General features: G+C 52.8%; 2 protein-coding genes across 2 annotated transcripts in view; one reads left to right on the forward strand and one right to left on the reverse strand.

Moving 5' to 3' along the window:
- SETX (senataxin) overlaps positions 1–24,158 on the forward strand; it is a 54,307-nt gene that overhangs the window by 21,264 nt on the left and 8,885 nt on the right. Inside the window, exons 9-16 of the mRNA XM_075324389.1 lie at positions 500–4,144; positions 11,490–11,598; positions 11,823–11,993; positions 12,242–12,474; positions 12,606–12,773; positions 19,083–19,239; positions 19,545–19,646; positions 20,129–20,235. Coding sequence (XP_075180504.1) covers positions 500–4,144; positions 11,490–11,598; positions 11,823–11,993; positions 12,242–12,474; positions 12,606–12,773; positions 19,083–19,239; positions 19,545–19,646; positions 20,129–20,235 — 4,692 coding nt within the window. The remainder of the gene's footprint in view (positions 1–499; positions 4,145–11,489; positions 11,599–11,822; positions 11,994–12,241; positions 12,475–12,605; positions 12,774–19,082; positions 19,240–19,544; positions 19,647–20,128; positions 20,236–24,158) is intronic.
- Positions 1–24,158, reverse strand: part of TTF1 (transcription termination factor 1) — a 98,730-nt gene that overhangs the window by 17,427 nt on the left and 57,145 nt on the right.

Genomic DNA, 24,158 nt, shown 5'->3' on the forward strand with positions numbered 1-24,158 from the left:
TGTCTGTCCCCCCTCGTTGGTTCCTCGCTGTTGGTTCCTCGCTGTCTGTCCCCCCTCGTTGGTTCCTCGCTGTCTGTCCCCCCTCGTTGGTTCCTCGCTCGTTTCCTCGCTGCCCCCCCCCCCCCCTCGTTGGTTGTTTCCTCGCTGTCCCCCCCTTGGTTCTTTGCTCACTGTCCCCCCTCGTTGGTTCTATGCTCACGGTCTTCCCCCCCCCCCCCCCCCCTCGTTCTTTGCTCGTTGGTTGTTTCCTCGCTGCTCCCCTCGTTTGTTTCTAACTGGTTAAACCTTCCTCCCGGTCTTCCCCGTTCTCACACATGGGGCCACATGCGGCTCTAGATGTAGGTGTAGATATGTCAGGATTGCACCAGCTTTTTGCAGAGATCTGTCCGTTTTTATTTCAGACCCCACAGTACAAATAGGGGAGGTATTTGGTGTGGACAGGTTTTTTTTATTTTTTTCTTCTGCCATGTTTTCACGATATGTCCATCTTTGTTTGCAGGACACTGGATGGAAAAGTGCAATTTGCCCCGACTACTGCCCGAACATGTATGAAGACATGCAAAGCTTGGCTAATATTCTGCAGTCGGACATTGGTCAGGATATGCGGGTCCACAATAGCACCTTCCTGTGGTTCATACCCTACGTGCAATCAGTGATGGACCTTAAAGACCTGGGGGTCGCATACATCATGGAGGTGATTCACCACCTGTACTCCGAAATAAAGGACGTCCTCAATCAAAGGAGCAGTCAGTGCGACAAGGTCACCGAACTTTTCATCAGGGTCTTGGTTTCTATTATTGAACTACATAGAAGCAAAAAGTGCCTCCACTTGCTCTGGGTGAGTTCCCACAAGTGGGTCGAGGCTCTGGTCAAGGGCTCCATGATTCCGATCAAGGACACAGTGGCTCGGCAAAACCCCAAAATTAACTCTACCTCGCCCTTGTCATCTTCACCAAACTCTCAGGCACCTTCCTCAGTGCAGTCCGCTTGTGTCCAGCTGATCCGAAGCCTTCTGCGCGAGGGCTACCAGCTGGGGCCGAACTCGAGCTGTAAGCAATATCTAGATAAACTCAATCTCGTCATCAGGGGAAACCTTCTGTGGAACCTCGACTTTAGCAAATCCGAGGTTCACGGTCTCCAAAGTTGCCTTACACAAGTTATTAAGAGCATTAAGGACCGGACGGCCACCATTCCTAATTCCGTTATGGAGCCAACGACCATAAGCAAAATGTCCGTTCCTTTCATTAAGACCGAAAGGATGGAGGAGGACGATGAGTGGTATGGGCGAAGTGTCAGGTCTCCAGATATTGCTCCGAGCAGGTCTTCAGAGTCCGGATGCGGCAGCGTCACCTCTCCCGACATCCAACGCAAGTTTTCGGCTGGGTGGTGTCCTTTCCCAATTAAAAAGGAACCCCAAGATGTCCAAACCAAAGAATCCGAGCTCAGCTCTTCCATGCATAAGTCTGCCTTAAAGACCTCAATCAAAAAGGAACAGGTAGATGAAACGTCCGCCCAAGAAAGTCTGGAGTTGCAAAAACCGACTGGGTGGAAGTCAAAACTGAGCGAAGTCATGGCAAAGACTTCAAGTAAGAAGGATAAGAGCGAAGCTTTGGCGTCTGAAGACAACGTCGTCCGCAGCAGCGATACGCTGAATTCTATAAAACCGTGCTACGTGCGCATAAAGAAGGAGCGAGACCTGTGGGACAAGGCGAAACCTTGTGGTAACAGAAGCGACGGCAGCGAAGACACTGACGACGACGACATACCACTGACACAAGTCAAGAAGTCCTTGTGCGAAAGGGTTAAAAGCACCGCTGCTGACAATCTTCCGGTTAGTGATCAGCTTAAGAGACTGTCGTTGGGTAGCGATCAGCAGGTCAGGCCAATTAAGAGGGAGCCCAGCGATGCCTGTAACGACTGCTTGATGGAGAGCGAAACCGACGACGACCTTCCATTATCCGAAGTTAAAAAAAAGTTGCTGCTAAAAACAGAAAAAAAGACGGATTCTGAAGACTATGGGGATCCCGATCGAACGGCCGCTCAAGAGGTGGCCCCATCTCAAGACTTCGGCTCCATAGAGAGGAAAGTGAAGGGAGCCAGAAGGTTTTTGACTTCCGACAACTCGAAAACGGAGTTGTCCTCCGATCCGATCATAACAATCTCCGACTCTTCAGACGAGGAGCCAAAAGACTTTATTAGGTTTATAAAAACGGAGAAACGGGAAGATGCGACATCTTCATCTTCAGCTAAATCTATGCAACCAAAAGATGCACAAATAAAACAAGAGCCGGACAACTGTGACGAGTACAACTCCCAGTGCTTCGAGTTTGAGACGGACGACGACATCTATTCGGCGTGGGGAGACTCGCAACTGGAAGAGGAGAAACCCAATAAATCCGAGAAAACCAAACAAAGCCCCGAGGGAGATTGTGATTGGAGTAGTAACTTTGATCAGTGGGGGTACGACACTGATTATATCTGCGATGACGACATCGAAAGAGCCGCGGAAGATGCCGAGAAACAATTCGAAGAGTCCGTAAAAGCCTCGAATTCTCCAACGGGCGGTGAATGCAGCCGCGATAGATCTCCACGCGAGAAGATGAGCACCGTTGAGTTTTATGGGAAAAGTTCATCAGAAACTGATACTAAAAATTCTAAATTTAATTCCAAACGAAAACCATCCAAGATGGCTAAAGAAAGCTCGAAGGAGGCGAAGGTGAAAGTGGAGGCTTCCAGAAAGCAGAATACCAAAACGACAAAGGGCAAAAGTCCGCTGAAGGCACAAAGACAACCTCAAAAGACCGGGATGGAGGGCAAAACCTCACTCGCTGTGATCCCACCGAAGAAAGTACGCACGTGTCCCGAGCCGAGTTCCCCTGCCGAAAAACTAGGCCTGAAGAAGGGTCCTCGCAAAGCTTTTGACTTGTCCCAACGGTCTCTCGATAGCTTAACCGAGCTGCGCAACTACGGAAAGTCAGCCGGGTTTGTGGAAACCAAGAAGCAGAAGGCAAAGCTCATCTCTCCACAAACCATTCTGGTGAAGGGAAACAAAAAGATGTTGGCTTGTCAAGAACGTCAATTTTACCGTCAGTCAAGACCGAAGGATGTTGACAAGAGGAGGTCAAGTAACAACGCGGAGAACGCCTCCCGACCTTCAGAAAGCTCCGGAAAGTCAATTAGAACGACTAAGGATGATGGCTCCTCTGTACACAGCAGGCTTGATAAAAATGAAAGATTAGATATCTTAAAGAAAATGGATTCTCCGAAGATGTCACCACCAACATCTACCGACCCTGAAACAACCAGGGAAGAGGATTCTGATGGTCCGAAGAGCACGATGGCTCAACCGCCGCATGGTCCGGGGGGTACAGAGACCGAACTGAGTGATTACGAAGATGATGACAACTTATTCTTAACCCAAACTGATCCACTCGATATGGACCTGTGCTCCCAGGTGGAGTCTGACATCATCCAAGACACCTGGTCTGGCCCGTCTGGTGTGGAAGAAGAACCTGCACCCGAAGAGGAGGCTAAAGAAATTTACAATTGCAAGTTTATGGGTTGCACAGAGTCTGTGCCGGGTCCGGGTCGTCATTGTCCTGTGCACCTACCAACTGAGAAAACTGATGATCACCTGTTTGTTAGACCCGGATTGCCGCCATCTCTCCAAAAACCTACAAAAGTGGCTACAACCAAAGTTTTCAGCACCGAGACTGCTTCCCGAACGGCCAGCCTCACCAAGGACCTGGAAAATATCCCAAAGTATCCAATGCTTCCAAAGTCTAGAAATCAACTTCTAAAACCCCCTCTACCCAAAATAGTGCTGCCACAGAGGAAGTATCCGGTCTCCGTGTTGACGAGCAGCATTTTACAGCCACTAACTAATCAAAATAATGTCCCACTGCCGCTACCACCCGCCACAACCACAGACAAGTTTACTGGACGCTTGCCACCAATGGACCAGGCATGGCTCATGAAGGAGGTCCTGCGCTGGAAATATGACATGTTTGATAACTTCCAGCATTTCGGAGCCCCCAGTAATCTCTGCACATTACCGCTGATGAAGGTGCCGCTGATGTTCTCCTCTTATGACGAGTATTTTAAGGTTTTCTTTCCCCTGATGCTCCAGAACGCCTTTGAATCGGTAAGAATATTTTTTTGTTCCCAAAAGTTGCGCAGTGTGTTTATGCGAAAAGTTTGCCTTGAGTGTTGGGTCCCCAAGGCTTGCATCGGGCGTAGGTTCCCCAAGGTTTGCGCCGGGTGTTGGCTCCCCATGGTAGTTATCCAACGTTTGCGTAGGTTGCTCAAGGTTTGCGCTGGGTGTTGGTTGCCCATGGTGGTTGCCCACGGTTTACGTCTGGCGTTGGTTCCCCAAGGTTTGCGCCGGGCGTTGGTTCCACATGGTGGTTACCCAAGGTTTGCGTTGGTTGCCCAAGATTTGCGCCATGCGTTGGTTCCCCATGGTGGTTGCCCAAGGTTTGTCGGGCGTAGGTGCCCCATGGTGGTTCCCCAAGGTTTGTGTTGGTTGCCCAAGGTTTGCGTCGGGCGTTGGATCTCCATGGTGGTTCCCCAAGGTTTGCGCCGGGTGTTTGGTTGCCCAAGGTTTGTGTCTGGCGTTGGTTCCACATGGTGGTTCCCCATGTTGGTTCCCCAAGGTTTGCGCCGGGCGTCGGTTGCCCAAGGTTTGCATTGGTTGCCCAAGATTTCCACCATGCGATGGTTCCCCAAGGTTTGCGTTGGTTGCCCAAGGTTTGTGTCGGGTGTTGGTTCCCCATGGTAGTTCCCCAAGGCTTGCGTTGGTTGCCCAAGATTTGCGCCATGCGTTGGTTCCCCATGGTGGTTAACCAAGGTTTGCGTTGGTTGCCCAAGGTTTGCGTTGAGCGTTGGTTGCCCAAGGTTTGCGTTGAGCGTTGGTTCTCTATGATGGTTTTCCAAGGTTTGCGCCGGAGGTTTGGTTGCCCAAGGTTTGTGTTTGGTTCTCCATGGTGGTTCCCCAAGGTTTGCGCCGGGCGTTGGTTCCCCATGATGGTTGCCCAAGGTTTGCGCCATGCGTTGGTTCCCCATGGTGGTTATCCAAGGTTTGCGTTGGTTGCCCAAGGTTTGCGTTGGCCGTTGGTTGCCCAAGGTTTGCGCCGGGCGTTGGTTCTCCATGGTGGTTTCCCAAGGTTTGCATCGGGCGTTGGTTCCCCATGATGGTTGCCCAAGGTTTGCGCCATGCGTTGGTTCCCCATGGTGGTTATCCAAGGTTTGCGTTGGTTGCCCAAGGTTTGCGTTGGCCGTTGGTTGCCCAAGGTTTGCGCCGGGCGTTGGTTCTCCATGGTGGTTTCCCAAGGTTTGCATCGGGCGTTGATAGGTTTGTTTTCTTCAGCGCTCTATTGGGAGACCCAGACGATTGGGGTATAGCTACTGCCCTCTGGAGGCCACACAAAGCACTACATCAAAAGTGCAAGGCCCCTCCCCCTCTGGCTATACCCCCCCCCGTGGTATCACGGGTTCTCCAGTTTTAGCTTTGTGTGCGAAGGAGGTCAGACATTCCATGCATAGCTCCACAGATTTTAGTCAGCAGTAGCTGCTGACTATTTCGGATGGAAGAAAAGAGGACACATATAGTGTCCCCAGCATGCTCCCTTCTCACCCCTGGATGGTGTTGTAAGGTTGAGGTACCTATTGCTGGTACAGGGCTGGAGCCTGACATGCTGTTTTCCTTCCACATCCCCTGGTAGGGCTCTGTGGAAGTGGGATCCTGACGGCCTCTCAGCTCTGACGCCGGGCTCCATCCACAGACCCATTAGAACCTGATGGAGACGGAGCAGGAGTACGATCAGGGACAGGCCCTGCATCATACAGGTACTCTGTGTCCCCGGCAGGCACAGACACACTCCGGGCTGGCTGGGTGTTGTAGTGCGCCGGGGACCGCAACGTTGGAGTTAGTGTCCCTACAGATTACTGGGGGATTTTTTGTGTATGGGAACGCAGCGCCGACCCCCTCTGGACCGGGCGGCGCTGCTGTGACTTGTGGTGCGCCGGGGATCCGCCGTCCGCGCTTTTACGGCGGCGGCGGTTATAAATTGAGTCCCCGGCTTTTTGGGCCTAGGACGCCGGCAGCTCCGTTTCGTTCCCGCCCCCACCCTGTCATTCAGGGTAGGGGAGAGACGCTGTTCGCTAGCAGCGACGAGGGCTGGAGCCTGATTTACATGCTCCAGCCCTCACACTAGGCACAGAGGGAAGCAGGCTTCCCGCTCTTAGCCAGGAACGCCCAGGGCCCGCCCCCCTTCTCTCTCAGGACGCCGGCAGCCATTACATGCAGTCTGGCTGGAGGAAGGACGCAAGGCTCTGGGAGACCTGGACTAGGGGCTATCTGGCGACCACACACCCGCTTTTTAAGCGGGCGGTAAGCGATTTTTCTGTGCTGGTCCCTCTAGTGCCTCACGGTGTATCGGTGTACTGTGTAGGATATAGAGATATTGTATTTCTTGCACTGTGAGGTCGCTTCTGGCTGCATATCCCAGATCCCTCTGTGGAAGCAGCAACATGCCATCCTCAAAACGCAAGGCTGCCAAGGCTAGGGGTGTGTATACTGCGTGTGCTGCATGTGGGGCTAATCTACCAGCAGGCTCCGATGACCCCCATTGTGTGCAATGCTCCGACCCGGTGCTGCTTCGCCAGCCGGAGTCAGGAGAGGTAGTGACCCAGGCTGAGACGCTTGTAAGTTCTGCCCCGGTGACAGGGACAGACTTTGCAGTTTTTGCTGATAATATGTCTGTGTCTATGGCAAAAATCCTTGAAACCTTGCAATCTATGCATGGGGCTCAGTCTTTGGGCACGGCGAGGCCTCTGTCCTCAGGTCCCCCTCACTTGGAATTAATCCAGCCCACAGGGGGGTCCCCGGCTTCACAGGCCGAGGATTATGACTCAGATGATAGCCCCAGCCACCCTAAGCGAGCTCGCTGGGAAAGACCCTCGACGTCATCATACTGCTCAGGGTCTCAGCGCAATCAGTCTCCCTGTGATGTGTCTGATGAGAGTGATCAGGAATCCATTCCTGGAACCCCTCTCAACCTGGATACCCCTGATGGGGATGCCATGGTAAACGACCTTATCTCAGCCATCAATAGGCTGTTGGATATTTCTCCCCCAGCCCCTTCAGCAGAAGAGGCGGCTGCGGAGCAGGAGAAGTTTCGTTTCCTTTATCCCAAGCGTAAATTGAGTGCTTTGTTGGATCACGCTGACTTCAGAGAATCAATCCAGAAGCACGACGCTCACCCAGAAAGGCGTTTCTCTAAACGATCTAAAGATACGCGTTTCCCTTTCCCCCCTGAGGTGGTCAAGCGCTGGACACAGTGTCCAAAGGTAGACCCCCCGATTTCCAAACTCGCAGCTAGGTCCATAGTTGCAGTGGAGGATGGCGCTTCACTTAAAGATGCCAATGACAGACAGATGGACCTTTGGTTAAAATCTGTCTATGAAGCTATCGGCGCGTCGTTTGCTCCGGCATTCGCAGCCGTATGGGCACTCCAGGCTATTTCAGCTGGCTTAGCAAAAGTGGATGCTATCATACATCCAGCAGTGCCGCAAGTGGCGCACCTTACCACGCAGATGTCGGCGTTTGCGTCTTACGCTATCAATGCGGTCCTAGAATCTACCAGTCGCACCTCAATGGCGTCCGCCAATTCGGTAGTTTTGCGCAGAGCCTTGTGGTTAAAGGACTGGAAAGCAGATGCTGGTTCCAAAAAATGTTTAACCAGTTTGCCTTTATCTAGAGATAGACTGTTTGGCGAGCCATTGGCTGATATCATTAAGCAGTCCAAGGGTAAAGACTCCTCTTTACCACAACCCAGAACAACCAAACCTCAGCAGAAAAAGTGGCAGCAGAGGTTTCAGTCCTTTCGAGGTTCGGGCAAGACACCATTTACCTCGTCCAAAGGGACTCAGAGGACGCAAAGAAACTCAGATTCGTGGCGGGCTCACACGCGCCCCAAGAAAGTAAATGGAGGTACCGCTTCCAAAGCGGCTACCTCATGACTTCCAGCCCCCTCCCTCCGCATCGCCGGTCGGGGGCAGGCTCTCCCGCTTTTCCGGCATTTGGATGTCACAGGTCAAAGACCGGTGGGTGACGGACATTTTGTCTCGCGGGTACAGAATCGAGTTCAATTCTCGTCCTCCAGCTCGGGTCTTCAGAACCTCCCCACATCCAGACCGAGCAGATGCTCTGCTGCAGGCGGTGGACTCCCTAAGAGCGGAAGGAGTGGTGATCCCAGTCCCTCCTCAGGAACAAGGGCAAGGGTTTTACTCCAATCTCTTTGTGGTTCCAAAAAAGGACGGCTCGTTCCGTCCTGTTCTGGACCTAAAACGGCTCAACAAACATGTGCACGCCAGGAAGTTCCGGATGGAAACCCTGCGTTCTGTCATTGCCTCAATGTCCAGAGGAGACTTCCTTGCCTCAATAGACATCAAAGATGCTTATCTCCACGTGCCAATTGCTATAGAACATCAACGTTTTCTACGTTTTGTGATAGGAGACGACCATTTTCAGTTCGTAGCTCTGCCATTTGGTCTGGCGACAGCCCCACGGGTCTTCACCAAGGTCATGGCGGCGGTGGTAGCAGTCTTGCACTCTCAGGGACACTCGGTGATCCCTTACCTAGACGATTTATTGGTCAAAGCTCCCTCTCAAGAGGCATGTCAGCACAGCCTGAATGCTACGCTGGAGACCCTACAGTCTTTCGGATGGATCATCAACTTTCCAAAGTCGATCCTATCACCGACTCAATCACTAACGTATCTTGGCATGGAGTTTCATACTCTAGCAGCGATAGTGAAGCTTCCGCTGAACAAGCAGCGGTCACTACAGACAGGGGTGCAATCTCTCCTGCAGGGCCAGTTGCATCCCTTGCGGCGCCTCATGCATTTCCTAGGGAAGATGGTGGCAGCCATGGAAGCAGTTCCCTTTGCGCAGTTTCATCTGCGCCCACTTCAATGGGACATTCTCCGCCAATGGGACGGGAAGTCAACGTCCCTGGACAGGAAAGTCTCGCTTTCCCAGACGGCCAAGGACTCCCTACAATGGTGGCTCCTTCCCACCTCATTGTCTCAGGGAAGATCCTTCCTGCCCCCATCCTGGGCAGTAGTCACGACAGATGCGAGTCTGTCAGGGTGGGGAGCAGTATTTCTCCACCACAGGGCTCAGGGGACGTGGACTCCGCAGGAGTCCACCCTTCAGATCAATGTTCTGGAGATCAGGGCAGTGTATCTTGCTCTACTGGCCTTCCAACAGTGGCTGGAAGGAAAGCAGATCCGAATCCAATCGGACAACTCCACAGCGGTGGCATACATCAACCACCAAGGAGGGACGCGCAGTCGGCAAGCCTTCCAAGAAGTCCGGCGCATTCTAATGTGGGTGGAGGACAGAGCATCCACCATATCCGCGGTTCACATCCCAGGCGTAGAAAACTGGGAAGCAGACTTCCTCAGTCGCCAGGGCATGGACGCAGGGGAATGGTCCCTTCACCCGGACGTGTTTCAGGAAATCTGTCGCCGCTGGGGAGTGCCGGACGTCGACCTAATGGCATCCCGGCACAACAACAAGGTCCCGGCATTCATGGCGAGGTCGCGCGATCAAAGAGCTCTGGCGGCAGACGCCTTGGTTCAAGATTGGTCGCAGTTTCAGCTCCCATACGTGTTTCCGCCTCTGGCGCTCTTGCCCAGAGTGCTACGCAAGATCAGATCCGAGTGCAGCCGCATCATACTCGTCGCTCCAGACTGGCCGAGGAGGTCGTGGTATCCGGATCTGTGGCATCTCACGATCGGTCGACCGTGGTCACTGCCAGACCGACCAGACTTACTGTCCCAAGGGCCGTTTTTCCATCAGAATTCTGCGGCCCTGAACCTGACTGTGTGGCCATTGAGTCCTGGATCCTAGCATCTGCAGGATTATCTCAAGGAGTCGTTGCCACAATGAGACAAGCTAGAAAGTCGAATTCGGCTAAGATCTACCACAGAACGTGGAAGATTTTCTTATCCTGGTGCTCTGCTCAGGGAGTGTCTCCCTGGCCATTTGCATTGCCCAAGTTTCTTTCCTTCCTGCAATCGGGGTTAGAAAAGGGCTTGTCGCTCAGCTCCCTTAAAGGGCAAGTTTCGGCACTATCCGTGTTTTTTCAGAAGCGTCTAGCACGTCTTTCTAAGGTGCGCACGTTCCTGCAGGGGGTCTGTCATATTGTGCCCCCGTACAAGCGGCCGTTAGATCCATGGGATCTGAACAGGGTACTAGTTGCTCTCCAGAAGCCGCCCTTCGAGCCTCTGAAGGAAGTTTCCTTTTCTCGGCTGTCACAGAAAGTGGCGTTTCTTGTTGCGATCACATCGCTTCGGCGAGTGTCTGAGCTGGCAGCTCTGTCATCCAAGGCTCCCTTCCTGGTGTTCCACCAGGACAAGGTAGTGCTGCGCCCTATTCCGGAGTTTCTCCCTAAGGTCGTATCCTCTTTTCATCTTAATCAGGATATATCCTTGCCTTCTTTTTGTCCTCACCCGGTTCACCGGTATGAAAAGGACTTACGTTTGCTAGATCTGGTGAGAGCACTCAGAATCTACATTTCCCGCACGGCGCCCATGCGCCGTGCCGATGCACTTTTTGTCCTTGTCGCTGGTCCGCGCAAGGGGTTGCAGGCTTCTAAAGCCACCCTGGCTCGATGGATCAAAGAACCAATTCTAGAGGCCTACCGTTCTGCGGGGCTTCCGGTTCCTTCAGGGCTAAAAGCCCACTCAACCAGAGCCGTGGGTGCGTCCTGGGCATTTCGTCACCAGGCTTCGGCTCAACAGGTGTGCCAGGCAGCTACCTGGTCCAGTCTGCACACTTTCACCAAGCATTATCAGGTGCATACCTATGCTTCGGCGGATGCCAGCTTAGGTAGAAGAGTCCTGCAGGCGGCAGTGACACCCCCGTAGGGGAGGGCTGTTTTGCAGCTCTAACATGAGGTATTTCTTTACCCACCCAGGGACAGCTTTTGGACGTCCCAATCGTCTGGGTCTCCCAATAGAGCGCTGAAGAAGAAGGGAATTTTGTTACTTACCGTAAATTCCTTTTCTTCTAGCTCTTATTGGGAGACCCAGCACCCGCCCTGTTGTCCTTCGGGATGTTTTTTTGTTGTTTGCGGGTACACATGTTGTTCATGTTGAACGGTTTTCAGTTCTCCGATGTTATTCGGAGTTAATTTGTTTAAACCAGTTATTGGCTTCCTCCTTCTTGCTTTGGCACTAAAACTGGAGAACCCGTGATACCACGGGGGGGGTATAGCCAGAGGGGGAGGGGCCTTGCACTTTTGATGTAGTGCTTTGTGTGGCCTCCAGAGGGCAGTAGCTATACCCCAATCGTCTGGGTCTCCCAATAAGAGCTAGAAGAAAAGGAATTTACGGTAAGTAACAAAATTCCCTTCTTTTTTTGTTTTTTTTTTAATGTAGTCCCGTTTTGATTTTCCTAATGTCCTGTATGTTAATAGCTAGCACAAGAATGGATCGGAAAACGGAGGCCTCAAAGCTCCCATCCATATAAACTCCAACTGCAGAACTTCTGCCTCGACAGCCAGGTCAACCGCGGAGAATTTCGAGGTAAAAAAATGTTGTCGGCTTTTCATTTTGAGCTTAGTAAAAGTCCATTTCCCAGAAACAGCGCCACTCGTGTCCAAAGGTCGTGCGTGGTATTGCAGCTCCATTTTGATACTGATAAGCTGCAATACCAGACACCACCTATAGATAAGTGAGGCGCTGTTTCTCTGGCTGGACAGCCCTTTAACATTTCACATTTGGTTTTCATACTTTGTCCGTTTTACCAGCCTGGATACGGGATAAAGACTTAAACTTTCAACAACACCCAAAAGAGGACGACTTGGTTTTTCTGCTCGCACCAGACGGCCATTCCCCAGAGGAAAGGGAGTCCTCCGCGTCACTGGTTCACCATTTTGGACACGTCTTCCGATTTACCCGCTCTCAAAATGCAGAGAGCTGTGAGTAGGGGGTCGGGAGGACGGGATCGCTCCAGCCTTTCTCCTTTAATTATGTGGTAGATCTTCCGCTAGAATTGTCCGCTAACGCTGGACTTGATATTTTGGGTGCAATACCAACGTTCACCACTAAAGATAATGAAAGTTTTTTTACATAGCCACCAATGAAATAGCGCCCCCCCATTCTGACTCTTTATTAATATTAGATATCCGGTAAGTGTCTGATTTGATCCCTTTCCTTATCTTTTTAGTTGAGAAGGAGCAGTACACTCTTTGTGACTTGTGCATCCACACGTACGGGAACCTGTCGCCGTTCCGCGACCAACAGGTTCAATGCGTCATAATCGGAAGCTTCATAACGACCCTGCGGCAATTTAAAGCGCTCCTCCAGCTACAGAGGAACCCGCTTTTCCGACCCATCATCCATCCCAACGGGTCAGACTTCTTACCAAAAGACAGCGCTGACCATAACTGTACCAGCCCCGTAAGTGATGTGTATGGACGATTGGGCAGGCTGCCGCCTTCTGCGGAGGGCAGGTTGCCACCTCCTGGTTTTAGGGTCTACATTTTGGGGATTCTCATTTTACAATATGTCTTCTTCTTTTCTTTTCTTAGATTCTCAACTTGAAGGAATATAACAGCGACCAGAGACTGGCCATCGAGCGGGCGCACACCATGGTGACCCAACACCCCCGACTGCCCAAGATGTGCCTGATACACGGCCCCCCGGGAACAGGAAAATCTAAGACCATCGTCGGTCTTCTGTACCGGATTCTCATGGAGGTACGTTATGCATAAGCGAATAACCCGGCTTCCCTAAATGTGGTCTCGTTGGTGGCGGTTAATTATTTGTGGACTCTGAGGATAACTGCACAGTGCCACTTCAGGAGAAGCCTGGTATTACATTGCTGCCATTCTGATAACCGCCTAGTCCTCCAGAGCCGAGGGTGACTGTCCACCTCAAGGAATATCGTGGTCATGGGACCCTTTTCTTCGGCGCTCCATTGGGAGACCCAGACAATTGGGTGTATAGCTACTGCCTCCGGAGGCCACACAAAGCACTACACTAAAAAGTGTAAGGCCCCTCCCCTTCTGGCTATACACCCCCAGTGGGATCACTGGCTCACCAGTTTTCTGCTTTGTGCGAAGGAGGTCAGACATCCACGCATAGCTCCACTGTTTAGTCAGCAGTAGCTGCTGACTATATCGGATGGAAGAAAAGAGGGCCCATATAGGGCCCCCAGCATGCTCCCTTCTCACCCCACTTGCGGTTTGTAAGGTTGAGGTACCTATTGCTGGTACGGAGGCTGGAGCCCACATGCTGTTTTCCTTCCCCATCCCCCTGAGGGGCTCTGAGGAAGTGGGATCTTTCCGGCCACCAAGCCCTGAGGCCGGGCTCCATCCACAGACCCATAGAACCTGCTGGATGACGAGCGAGGTACCGTTCAGGGACAAGGCCCTGCAACATTAAGGTACTCTGTGTCCCCGTATGGCAGGCACGCACACTCCAGGCTTGCTGGGTGTGCTAGTGCGCCGGGGACTGAAGCGCTGCGCGCTGGGGTTATAGTCCCTACAGATTACTGGGGGATTTTGTTGTGTTGGGGGACTGCCGCGCCGACCGCCCCTGGAGCGGCGGCGCAGCTGAGACTTGTAGTGCGCCGGGGACGCGCCGACCGCGCTTTTACGGCGGCGGCGTTTCTAACTCTAGTCCCCGGCTTTTGCGGCCTAGCTCCGCTTCGTTCCCGCCCCCTCCCTGTCAATCAGGGTAAGGGAGAGACGCTGTACAATCGTCAGCGCCGAGGGCTGGAGCCTTATTTACATGCTCCAGCCCTCTCACTAGGCACAGTGGGACGCAGGCTTCCCGCTCTTTGTCTGTATACGCCCAGGGCCCGCCCCCCCCTCCACAGGACGCCGGCAGCCATTCCTGCATGCAGTCTGGCTGGAGGAAGGACACAGGCTCTGGGAGACTCAGACTAGGGATTTCTGGCGACCACACACCCGCGTTTAGCGGGCGGTAAGCAGTACATTAGTGCTGGCCCCACTTGTGCCACAGTGTTATATTGGTGTACTTTTTACTGTACCAGATATATATATATATATATATACTACACTGGACGGTCGCTTCTTGGCTGTATACCCTATATTGCTCTGAGGAGACAACAACATGTCATCCACAAAACGCAAGGGTGCCAAGGCACGGGCTGTATACACTGCTTGTACAGCATGTGGGGCTAATCTACCGGCAGGCTCCAACGACTCTCATTGTGTGCAATGTTCAGTCCCAGTGGCACTTCGTCAGCCAGAGCCTATGGTGGTGGTAGCCCAGGCAGAGTCGCCTGTGAACCCTGCCCCGGTGACGGGGACAGAATTTGCAGTCTTTGCTGATAAAATGTCTGTGACTATGACAAAAATCCTGGAGACCTTGCAGTCCAGGCCAGTTGCGCAGACCATGCACACTGCTGTGTCTATGCTCCCCGGTCCCCCTCAGTTGGAACTAATCCGTACTTCAAGGGGGTCCCAGGCATCACAGGCTGGGGGCTCGGACTCCGATGACAGTCCCATGCCGCCTAAGCGAGCTCGCTGGGAGAGACCCTCCACGTCATCACGCGGGTCAGGGTCTCAGCGAGAAGAGTCTCTATATGATGAGACAGAGGTGGGTGATCAGGAGTCTAGTCCTGACACCGCACTCAATTTGGATACGCCAGATGGTGACGCCATGGTAAATGACCTCGTAGCGGCCATCAATAGGCTGTTGGATATTTCTCCCCCAGCCCCTTCAGCAGAGGAGGCAGCTGCACAGCAGGAGAAATTCCATTTCCTGTATCCCAAGCGTAAATCAAGTACTTTTCTGGACCACTCTGATTTCAGAGAATCAATCCAGAAACACAATGCTTATCCGGACAAGCGTTTTTCCAAACGTCTTAAGGATACACGTTATCCCTTTCCCCCTGACGTGGTCAAACGCTGGACCCAGTGTCCAAAAGTGGACCCTCCAATATCCAGGCTTGCAGCTAGATCCATTGTTGCAGTGGAGGATGGGGCTTCACTTAAAGATGCCAATGACAGACAGATGGACCTTTGGTTGAAATCTGTCTATGAAGCTATTGGCGCGTCTTTTGCTCCAGCATTCGCGGCCGTGTGGGCGCTCCAAGCTATTTCAGCTGGTTTGGCGCAGGTGGACTCTCTCATACGTCCAGCAGTGCCGCAAGTGGCGTCCTTAACTACGCAAATGACTGCGTTTGCGACTTACGCTATCAATGCGGTACTGGACTCTACGAGCCGTACCTCAATGGCATCCGCCAACTCTGTAGTTTTGCGCAGAGCCTTGTGGTTAAAAGAATGGAAAGCAGATTCTGCTTCTAAAAAATGTTTAACCAGCTTGCCATTATCTGGAGACAGACTGTTTGGCGAGCAATTGGCAGAAATCATTAAACAGTCCAAGGGTAAGGACTCTTCCTTACCCCAGCCCAGATCAAGCAAACCTCAACAGAGGAAGTGGCAGTCAAAGTTTCGGTCCTTTCGAGGCTCGGGCAAGCCCCAATTCTCCTCGTCCAAAGGGACTCAGAGCAAAGGAGCTCTGATTCCTGGCGGGCTCACTCACGCCCCAAGAAAGCAACCGGAGGTACCGCTTCCAAGCCGGCTGCCTCATGACTTTCGGCCGCCTCCCTCCGCATCCTCGGTCGGTGGCAGGCTCTCCCGTTTTTGCGACATTTGGCTGCCACAGGTCAAAGACCGGTGGGTAACAGACATTTTGTCTCACGGGTACAGGATAGAGTTCAGTTCTCGTCCTCCGCCTCGGTTCTTCAGAACGTCCCCACATCCCGACCGAGCAGATGCCCTTCTGCAGGCGGTGAATTCTCTAAGAGCAGAAGGAGTGGTGGTTCCTGTTCCTCTTCGGGAACAAGGACAAGGTTTTTACTCCAATCTCTTTGTGGTGCCAAAAAAGGACGGCTCATTCCGTCCTGTTCTGGACCTAAAACTGCTCAACAAGCATGTGAACGCCAGGCGGTTCCGGATGGAATCCCTCCGCTCAGTCGTTGCCTCAATGTCTCAAGGAGATTTCCTAGCATCAATAGACATCAAAGATGCTTATCTCCACGTGCCGATTGCTACAGAGCACCAACGCTTTCTGCGCTTCGTGATAGGAGACGACCATCTTCAGTTCGTAGCTCTGCCATTTGGTCTGGCGACAGCCCCACGGGTGTTCACCAAGGTCATGGCGGCAGTGGTAGCAGTCTTGCACTTTCAGGGACACTCTGTGATCCCTTACTTGGACGATCTACTTGTCAAGGCACCCTCTCAAGAGGCATGCCAACTCAGCCTGAATGTTGCGCTGGAGACTCTCCAGACGTTCGGGTGGATCATCAACTTCTCAAAGTCAAATCTGTCACCGACACAATCACTAACGTATCTTGGCATGGAGTTTCATACTCTCTCAGCGATAGTGAAGCTTCCGCTGGACAAGCAGCGGTCACTACAGACTGGGGTGCAGACTCTCCTTCAAGGTCAGTCGCACTCCTTAAGACGCCTCATGCACTTCCTCGGGAAGATGGTGGCGGCAATGGAGGCGGTTCCGTTTGCGCAGTTTCATCTGCGCCCACTTCAATGGGACATTCTCCGCCAATGGGACGGGAAGTCAACATCCCTAGACAGGAAAGTCTCCCTTTCCCAGACGGCCAAAGACTCTCTGCAGTGGTGGCTTCTTCCCAACTCATTATCACAGGGAAGATCCTTCCTACCACCGTCCTGGGCGGTGGTCACGACAGACGCGAGCCTGTCAGGGTGGGGAGCAGTTTTTCTCCACCACAGGGCTCAGGGTACGTGGACTCAGCAGGAGTCCAGCCTTCAGATCAATGTTCTGGAGATCAGGGCAGTGTATCTTGCCCTACTAGCCTTCCAGCAGTGGCTGGAAGGGAGGCAGATCCGAATTCAGTCGGACAACTCCACAGCGGTGGCATACATCAACCACCAAGGGGGGACACGCAGTCGGCAAGCCTTCCAGGAAGTCCGGCGGATTCTGATGTGGGTGGAAGCCACGGCCTCCACCATATCCGCAGTTCACATCCCCGGCGTAGAAAACTGGGAAGCAGACTTCCTCAGTCGCCAGGGCATGGACGCAGGGGAATGGTCCCTTCACCCGGACGTGTTTCAGGAAATCTGTCGCCGCTGGGGGGTGCCGGACGTCGACCTAATGGCGTCCCGGCACAACAACAAGGTCCCAACCTTCATGACACGGTCTCGCGATCACAGAGCTCTGGCGGCAGACGCCTTAGTGCAAGATTGGTCGCAGTTCCGGCTCCCTTATGTGTTTCCACCTCTGGCACTCTTGCCCAGAGTGCTACGCAAGATCAGATCCGACTGCAGCCGCGTCATACTCGTCGCCCCAGACTGGCCAAGGAGGGCGTGGTATCCGGATCTGTGGCATCTCACGGTCGGCCAACCGTGGGCACTACCAGACCGACCAGACTTACTGTCCCAAGGGCCGTTTTTCCATCGGAATTCTGCGGCCCTGAACCTGACTGTGTGGCCATTGAGTCCTGGATCCTAGCGTCTTCAGGATTATCCCAAGGGGTCGTTGCCACCATGAGACAGGCTAGGAAGCCCACGTCCGCTAAGATCTACCACAGAACGTGGAAGATATTCTTATCCTGGTGCTCTGCTCAGGGAGTGTCTCCCTGGCCATTTGCTTTGCCTACCTTTCTTTCTTTCCTGCAATCTGGGTTAGAAAAAGGTTTGTCGCTCGGTTCCCTTAAAGGGCAAGTCTCGGCGCTATCCGTCTTTTTTCAGAAGCGTCTAGCACGACTTCCTAAGGTGCGCACGTTCCTGCAGGGGGTTTGTCATATCGTACCCCCGTACAAGCGGCCGTTAGATCCATGGGATCTGAACAGGGTACTAGTTGCCCTCCAGAAGCCGCCCTTCGAGCCTCTGAGGGAGGTTTCACTTTCTAGACTCTCACAGAAAGTGGCTTTTCTGGTAGCGATCACATCTCTTCGGAGAGTGTCTGAGCTAGCAGCGCTGTCATCCAAGGCTCCTTTCCTGGTCTTCCACCAGGACAAGGTAGTGCTGCGCCCCATTCAGGAGTTTCTCCCGAAGGTGGTATCCTCTTTTCATCTTAATCAGGATATCTCTTTGCCTTCTTTTTGTCCTCATGCAGTTCATCGGTATGAGAAGGATTTACATTTGTTAGATCTGGTGAGAGCACTCAGAATCTACATTTCCCGCACGGCGCCCCTGCGCCGTTCGGATGCACTCTTTGTCCTTGTCGCTGGTAAGCGCAAAGGGTCGCAGGCTTCTAAGGCCACCCTGGCTCGATGGATCAAGGAACCAATTCTTGAAGCCTACCGTTCTGCTGCGCTTCCGGTTCCATCAGGGCTGAAGGCCCATTCTACCAGAGCCGTGGGTGCGTCCTGGGCATTACGACACCAGGCTACGGCTCAACAGGTGTGCCAGGCAGCTACCTGGTCGAGTCTGCACACTTTCACCAAGCATTATCAGGTGCATACCTATGCTTCGGCGGACGCCAGCCTAGGTAGAAAAGTCCTGCAGGCGGCAGTTGCCTCCCCGTAGGGGAGGGCTGTCTTCGCAGCTCTTACATGAGGTATTGTTTACCCACCCAGGGACAGCTTTTGGACGTCCCAATCGTCTGGGTCTCCCAATGGAGCACCGAAGAAGAAGGGAATTTTGTTACTTACCGTAAATTCCTTTTCTTCTAGCTCCTATTGGGAGACCCAGCACCCGCCCTGTTGTCCTTCGGGATTTTTGGTTGTTTTTCGGGTACACATGTTGTTCATGTTGAATGGTTTTCAGTTCTCCGACGTTACTTCGGAGTGAATTTGTTTAAACCAGTTCTTGGCTTTCCTCTTTCTTGCTTTTGCACTAAAACTGGTGAGCCAGTGATCCCACTGGGGGTGTATAGCCAGAAGGGGAGGGGCCTTACACTTTTTAGTGTAGTGCTTTGTGTGGCCTCCGGAGGCAGTAGCTATACACCCAATCGTCTGGGTCTCCCAATAGGAGCTAGAAGAAAAGGAATTTACGGTAAGTAACAAAATTCCCTTCTTTTCATGCTTCGTAAACCCAATTTGTTCTCCGCAGAAGAAGAACAGCAGCATTCCGGATCAGAACCTCAATGCCAAAAATAAGCGCAACCGAGTCCTCGTCTGTGCCCCGTCCAACGCAGCGCTGGACGACCTGATGAAGAAGATCATCCTGGAGTTCAAGGAGAAGTGTCACGACAAGAAGAATACGCTAGGTAAGGAGGAGAATGACTGCTTAAAGGGGTCGTCCACACCAATCTTTCTCCAAGGCTGCTCCGCCAGTCTCTGCTTCCTTTTCGGTTTAGACAATTATAGGACGGTGGTGTCCACCTGAACGGGAAGGTGAGCACCAGTCTGTCAGTCCTGTTACAGCTGGAGAAGCATGTGACTGATGGTTCTAGTGACTGCCTGCAGCGGTCACATGCCAGTCTGGGCTGAACAGGCGGTATGAGCAGCCTTCTAAGACACTGCAGAGATCAATAATGTGAACTTGCTTTAATGTGGACTTATTACATGATAGGAAACTGCGGTGACATAAACCTGGTGCGACTGGGAGCGGAGAAGTCCATCGACTCCGATGTCGTCAAGTTCAGCCTGGATTGTCAGGTCAACCATAGAATCAGTGAGTGTGGCCCCCGTACTGCATACCCTGGTGGATGGTCCATGCTGCATGTTGGCTCTGATTTAGGCCTGATGGATGATTGGATGGATGGACGATTGTATGGATGGACGGGGCGGATGGACAATTGGATGGACAATTGGATGGACGGGGCGGATGGACAATTGGATGGACGGGGCGGATGGACGATTGGATGGACGGGGCGGATGGACGATTGGACGGGGCGGATGGACGATTGGACGGGGCGGATGGACGATTGGACGGGGCGGATGGACGATTGGACGGGGTGGATGGACGGGGCGGATGGAGGGGGCGGATGGACGATTGGACGGGGTGGATGGACGATTGGACGGACGATTGGATGGATAGACGGGCGGACTGGTTGGAAGATTGATTTTGGGAAGATTGGATGATTTTGGATTGGTGGTGGTTGGATGATTGGATAATGGATTGATCGGATGATTGATTAATTTTGCCTTTTTCAGGCAGAGCTAACCAGGATCGCGGCATTCTCCGGCAGAAGGAAGCCTTGGACAAGCAGCTGGATCAGCTTTCCCGACAGAGGGCGATGGAGCGCTGCAACAAGCAAACGGTGAGCTCGGCGTGGCGTGCCCTGTGGAGCTGGCGGTGGCTTTGATGGGCCGTGTTTGCTTTGGTGCCATCCAACCAAGTGTGACTGTAAATATGGAGTGAGGGGGAGAAGCTGCCCCTGGCGTCACTCGCTGAGCACGGGGCCTGCAGACCTAGTTAATAGTCCAACGCCTCTTATCACGCCCTTTAGGTCCGGGCAATTTTCCGTTTTTGCTCTTTCGTTTCTTCCTCCTTTTATTCTAAGAGCCATAACTTTTTTTTTTTTTTTTTCCGGTCTAGCCGTGTGAGGTCTTGTTGTTTGCAGGACTAGTACTTTTGAATGACACCGTCCATTTTATCATATGATGTAATGTGATCTGGAGCTGAGGACTTGGGTTTTTTTTGTTTTGTTTAGTATTTTTTTGCTTCGAGCTGATGTTTTCATTGATTATTATTTTGGGGTGTATTTTACCTTTTTTTTTTTTTTTTTTTTTTTTTTTTCTCTAATTTCTTCAGCGCTCTATTGGGAGACCCAGACGATTGGGGTATAGCTACTGCCTCCGGAGGCCACACAAAGCACTACACTAAAAAGTGCAAGGCCCCTCCCCTTCTGGCTATACCCCCCCGTGGTGTCACGGGTTCTCCAGTTTTCAAGCTTTGTGCGAAGGAGGTCAGACATCCATGCATAGCTCCACAGATTTTAGTCAGCAGTAGCTGCTGACTATTTCGGATGGAAGAAAAGAGGGCCCATATAGGGCCCCCAGCATGCTCCCTTCTCACCCGTTGATGGTGTTGTAAGGTTGAGGTACCTATTGCTGGTACGGAGGCTGGAGCCCACATGCTGCTTTCCTTCCACATCCCCCTGAGGGGCTCTGAGGAAGTGGGATCCTGCCGGCCTCAAAGCTCTGACGCCGGGCTCCATCCACAGACCCATTTGAACCTGCTGGATACGGAGCTGGAGTACCGTTCAGGGACATGGCCCTGCACCATTACAGGTACTCTGTGTCCCCGTACACACAGGCACAGCACACTCCAGACTTGCTGGGTGTGCTAGTGCGCCGGGGACAGTAATGGGTTACAGTCACTGCAGCTTTGCTGAGTGACTTTGTGTTTTGGGAACTACCGCGCCGGACGCTCCGGGAGCGGCGGCGCGGCTGGGACTTGTAGTTCGCCGGGGACTGGGCGCCGACCGCGCTTTTACGGCGGCGGCGCTTATAAATCCAGTCCCCGGCTTCTGCGGCCTAGTGCCACTTCGTTCCCGCCCCCTCCCTGTCACTCAGGGAAGGGGACAGGCGCTGAGCAATCAGCAGCGCCGAGGGCTGGAGCCTTTTTACATGCTCCAGCCCTCTCACTGCACACTGTCGGACGCCGGATTCCCGCTCTGCCTTGGGGGCACGCCCACGGCCCGCCCCTCCTCACATGAGCTGGGGAAGACGCCGGCAGCCATTACTGCAGTCCGAGCTCGGACTTTCGGCACCAAGGCAGGACGGTGGCGATCATACACCCGCTTATAGGCGGGCGGTAAGCGGCACACATAGTGCTGACCACAATATAACTGCAGTGTGTACATGTGTTGTTTTTAACTGCATAGGTCGCTATATGCCCGCTTGGGGAGCGACACATCAGCAGCAGGAAAGCAGGTGTGCTAAGGCACAGGCTTTCTAGGCTGCTTGTATTGCACGACTGAGGTGTTCATTTGTGTTTATGCTTATATGCTATACATTGCACTGTACAGTCGCTAGTCTTAGCTATATTCTCCTGGAATGGCTAGACTACAGCAGCAGAAAACCAAGGGTGCTGGGGCACAGGTTTTTTTCTATGCTGCTTGTATTGCATGGGCTGCAGTGTGCATTTGTACTTGTGCTTGTATGCTATACATTGCACTGTATGGTCACTCTTCTGGGTCATATTCCCCTAGATGACTAGTCTACAGCAGCAGAAAAGCTGGGGTGCCAGGGCACAGGCTTCTATGCTGCTTGTATTGCATGGGCTGCAGTGTGCATTTGTACTTGTGCTTGTATGCTATACATTGCACTGTAGGGTCACTCTTCTGGGCTATATTCCCCTAGATGACTAGTATACAGCAGCAGAAGAGCAGGGGTGCCAGGGCACAGGCTTCTATGCTGCTTGTATTGCTTGTGCTGCAGTGGTCATTTGTACTTTATGCCTGTATGCTATACTTGCACTGTACGGTCACCAATCTTGGCTATATACTTCTAGATAGCTAGTCGGCAGCGGCAAAAAAGCAACACAGATTTTCAGTGCTGTTTTTACTACATGGGATGCTGTTCATGACACCGTCCCATTGTGTGCATGCTCCCCTGTAGCACGTCGTCTGCCGGGGTCTCTAGCACTTCGTCTGCCGGGGTCTCTACTAGTTGTGGCCAAAGAAACCACCTGTCAACCCTGTCCATGGACAGGGACGGAGTAGTCATAATATAGAGACTTGCAGTCCAGACAGGCCATGGGCAATCTACTTGACCAAAAGGCAGCTCTTCAGGGCTTTGATACTGACATCGCTCTCAATCCGGATACACCGGGTGGTAACGCCATACGGAATGATCCTATACCGTCCATCAATGGAAGGTTGGATCTTTCTCCCTCAGCTCCCTCAGTGGAGATAGGAGATGAACAGGAGAAGTCCCTTTGCAGTATCTCACACAGATATTGAGTATTTTTCTGGCCACGCTGACTTCAGAGAAGCAGTCCAGGAACACCACGCTTACCAGATAAGCGTCTTCTCCAAACGTTTTTAGGATACACGTTATCCCTTTTCCCCTGACGTGGTCAGCGCTGGACCCAGGGTCCAAAGGTGGATTCTCCAATCTCCAGGCTTGCATCTAGAGCCATAGTTGCACTGGAGATGGGGCTTCACTTAAAGATGCCATTCACAGACAGATGGACTCTGGTTGAAATCTGTCTAGGAAGCTATCGGCGTGTCGGTTGGTCCGGCATCCACAGCCGTATAGGCAACCTAACCTTTTCAGCTGTTCTTGCGCAGCTGGCCTTGAGCACAGGGACATCTGTACCGCAGAGGCGTCCGTAACCCCGCAATGTCTGCACTGCGATTTACCCTGTTAATACTGTCCTAAAAGTACAGTCGAGGTTTCGGTCCTTCCCAAGCTCCGGCAGGTCCCAATTGTCCTCGTGCAAAAGGACTACAAAACCTCAGACGGGCTCAGATTCCGGCCGGGCTCAATCACGCCCAAGGAAGGCAGTCGGAGGAACCGCTACCAAGGCGGTCTCCTCAGGACTCTCAGCTCTCTCTCTCTCGCTCCGCATCCGCGGTTGATGGCAGACTCCCCCGCCTTTGGCGACATTTAGCTGCCACAGGTCACAGACCGGTGGGTGACGGACATTGTGCTCACGTGCACAGGACAGTGTTCTGTTCTCGTCCTCCGACTCCATTCTTCAGAACGGCCCCACCCCCCACCGAGCAGATGCCCTGCTGCAGGCGGTGGACGCTCTAAGAGCAGAAGGAGTGGTGATCCCTGTCCCCCCTCAGGAACGAGGGCGAGGGTTTGTACTCCAATCTCTTTGTGGCTCCAAAAAAGGACGGTTCCTTCCGTCCTGGTCTCTTTCCTAAAACTGCTCAACGAGCATGCGAACGCCAGGCGGTTCCGGATGGAATCCCTCCGATCCGTCATTACCTCAATGTCTCGAGGAGACTTCCTTGCCTCAACAGACATCAAAGATGCCTATCTCCACGTGCCAATTGCTACGGAGCACCAACGTTTTCTACGTTTTGTGATAGGAGACGAACATCTTCAGTTCGTAGCTCTGCCATTCAGTCTGGCGACAGCCCCACGGGTGTTCACCAAGGTCATGGCAGCAGTGGTAGCAGTCTTGCACTCTCAGGGACACCCGGTGATCCCGTACTTGGACGATCTACTCGTCAAAGCACCCTCCCTCGAGGCATGTCAGCACAGCCTGAATGCTACGCTG

The sequence above is a fragment of the Anomaloglossus baeobatrachus genome, chromosome 9 (assembly GCF_048569485.1).
Source record: "Anomaloglossus baeobatrachus isolate aAnoBae1 chromosome 9, aAnoBae1.hap1, whole genome shotgun sequence".
Classification (NCBI taxonomy): domain Eukaryota; kingdom Metazoa; phylum Chordata; class Amphibia; order Anura; family Aromobatidae; genus Anomaloglossus; species Anomaloglossus baeobatrachus.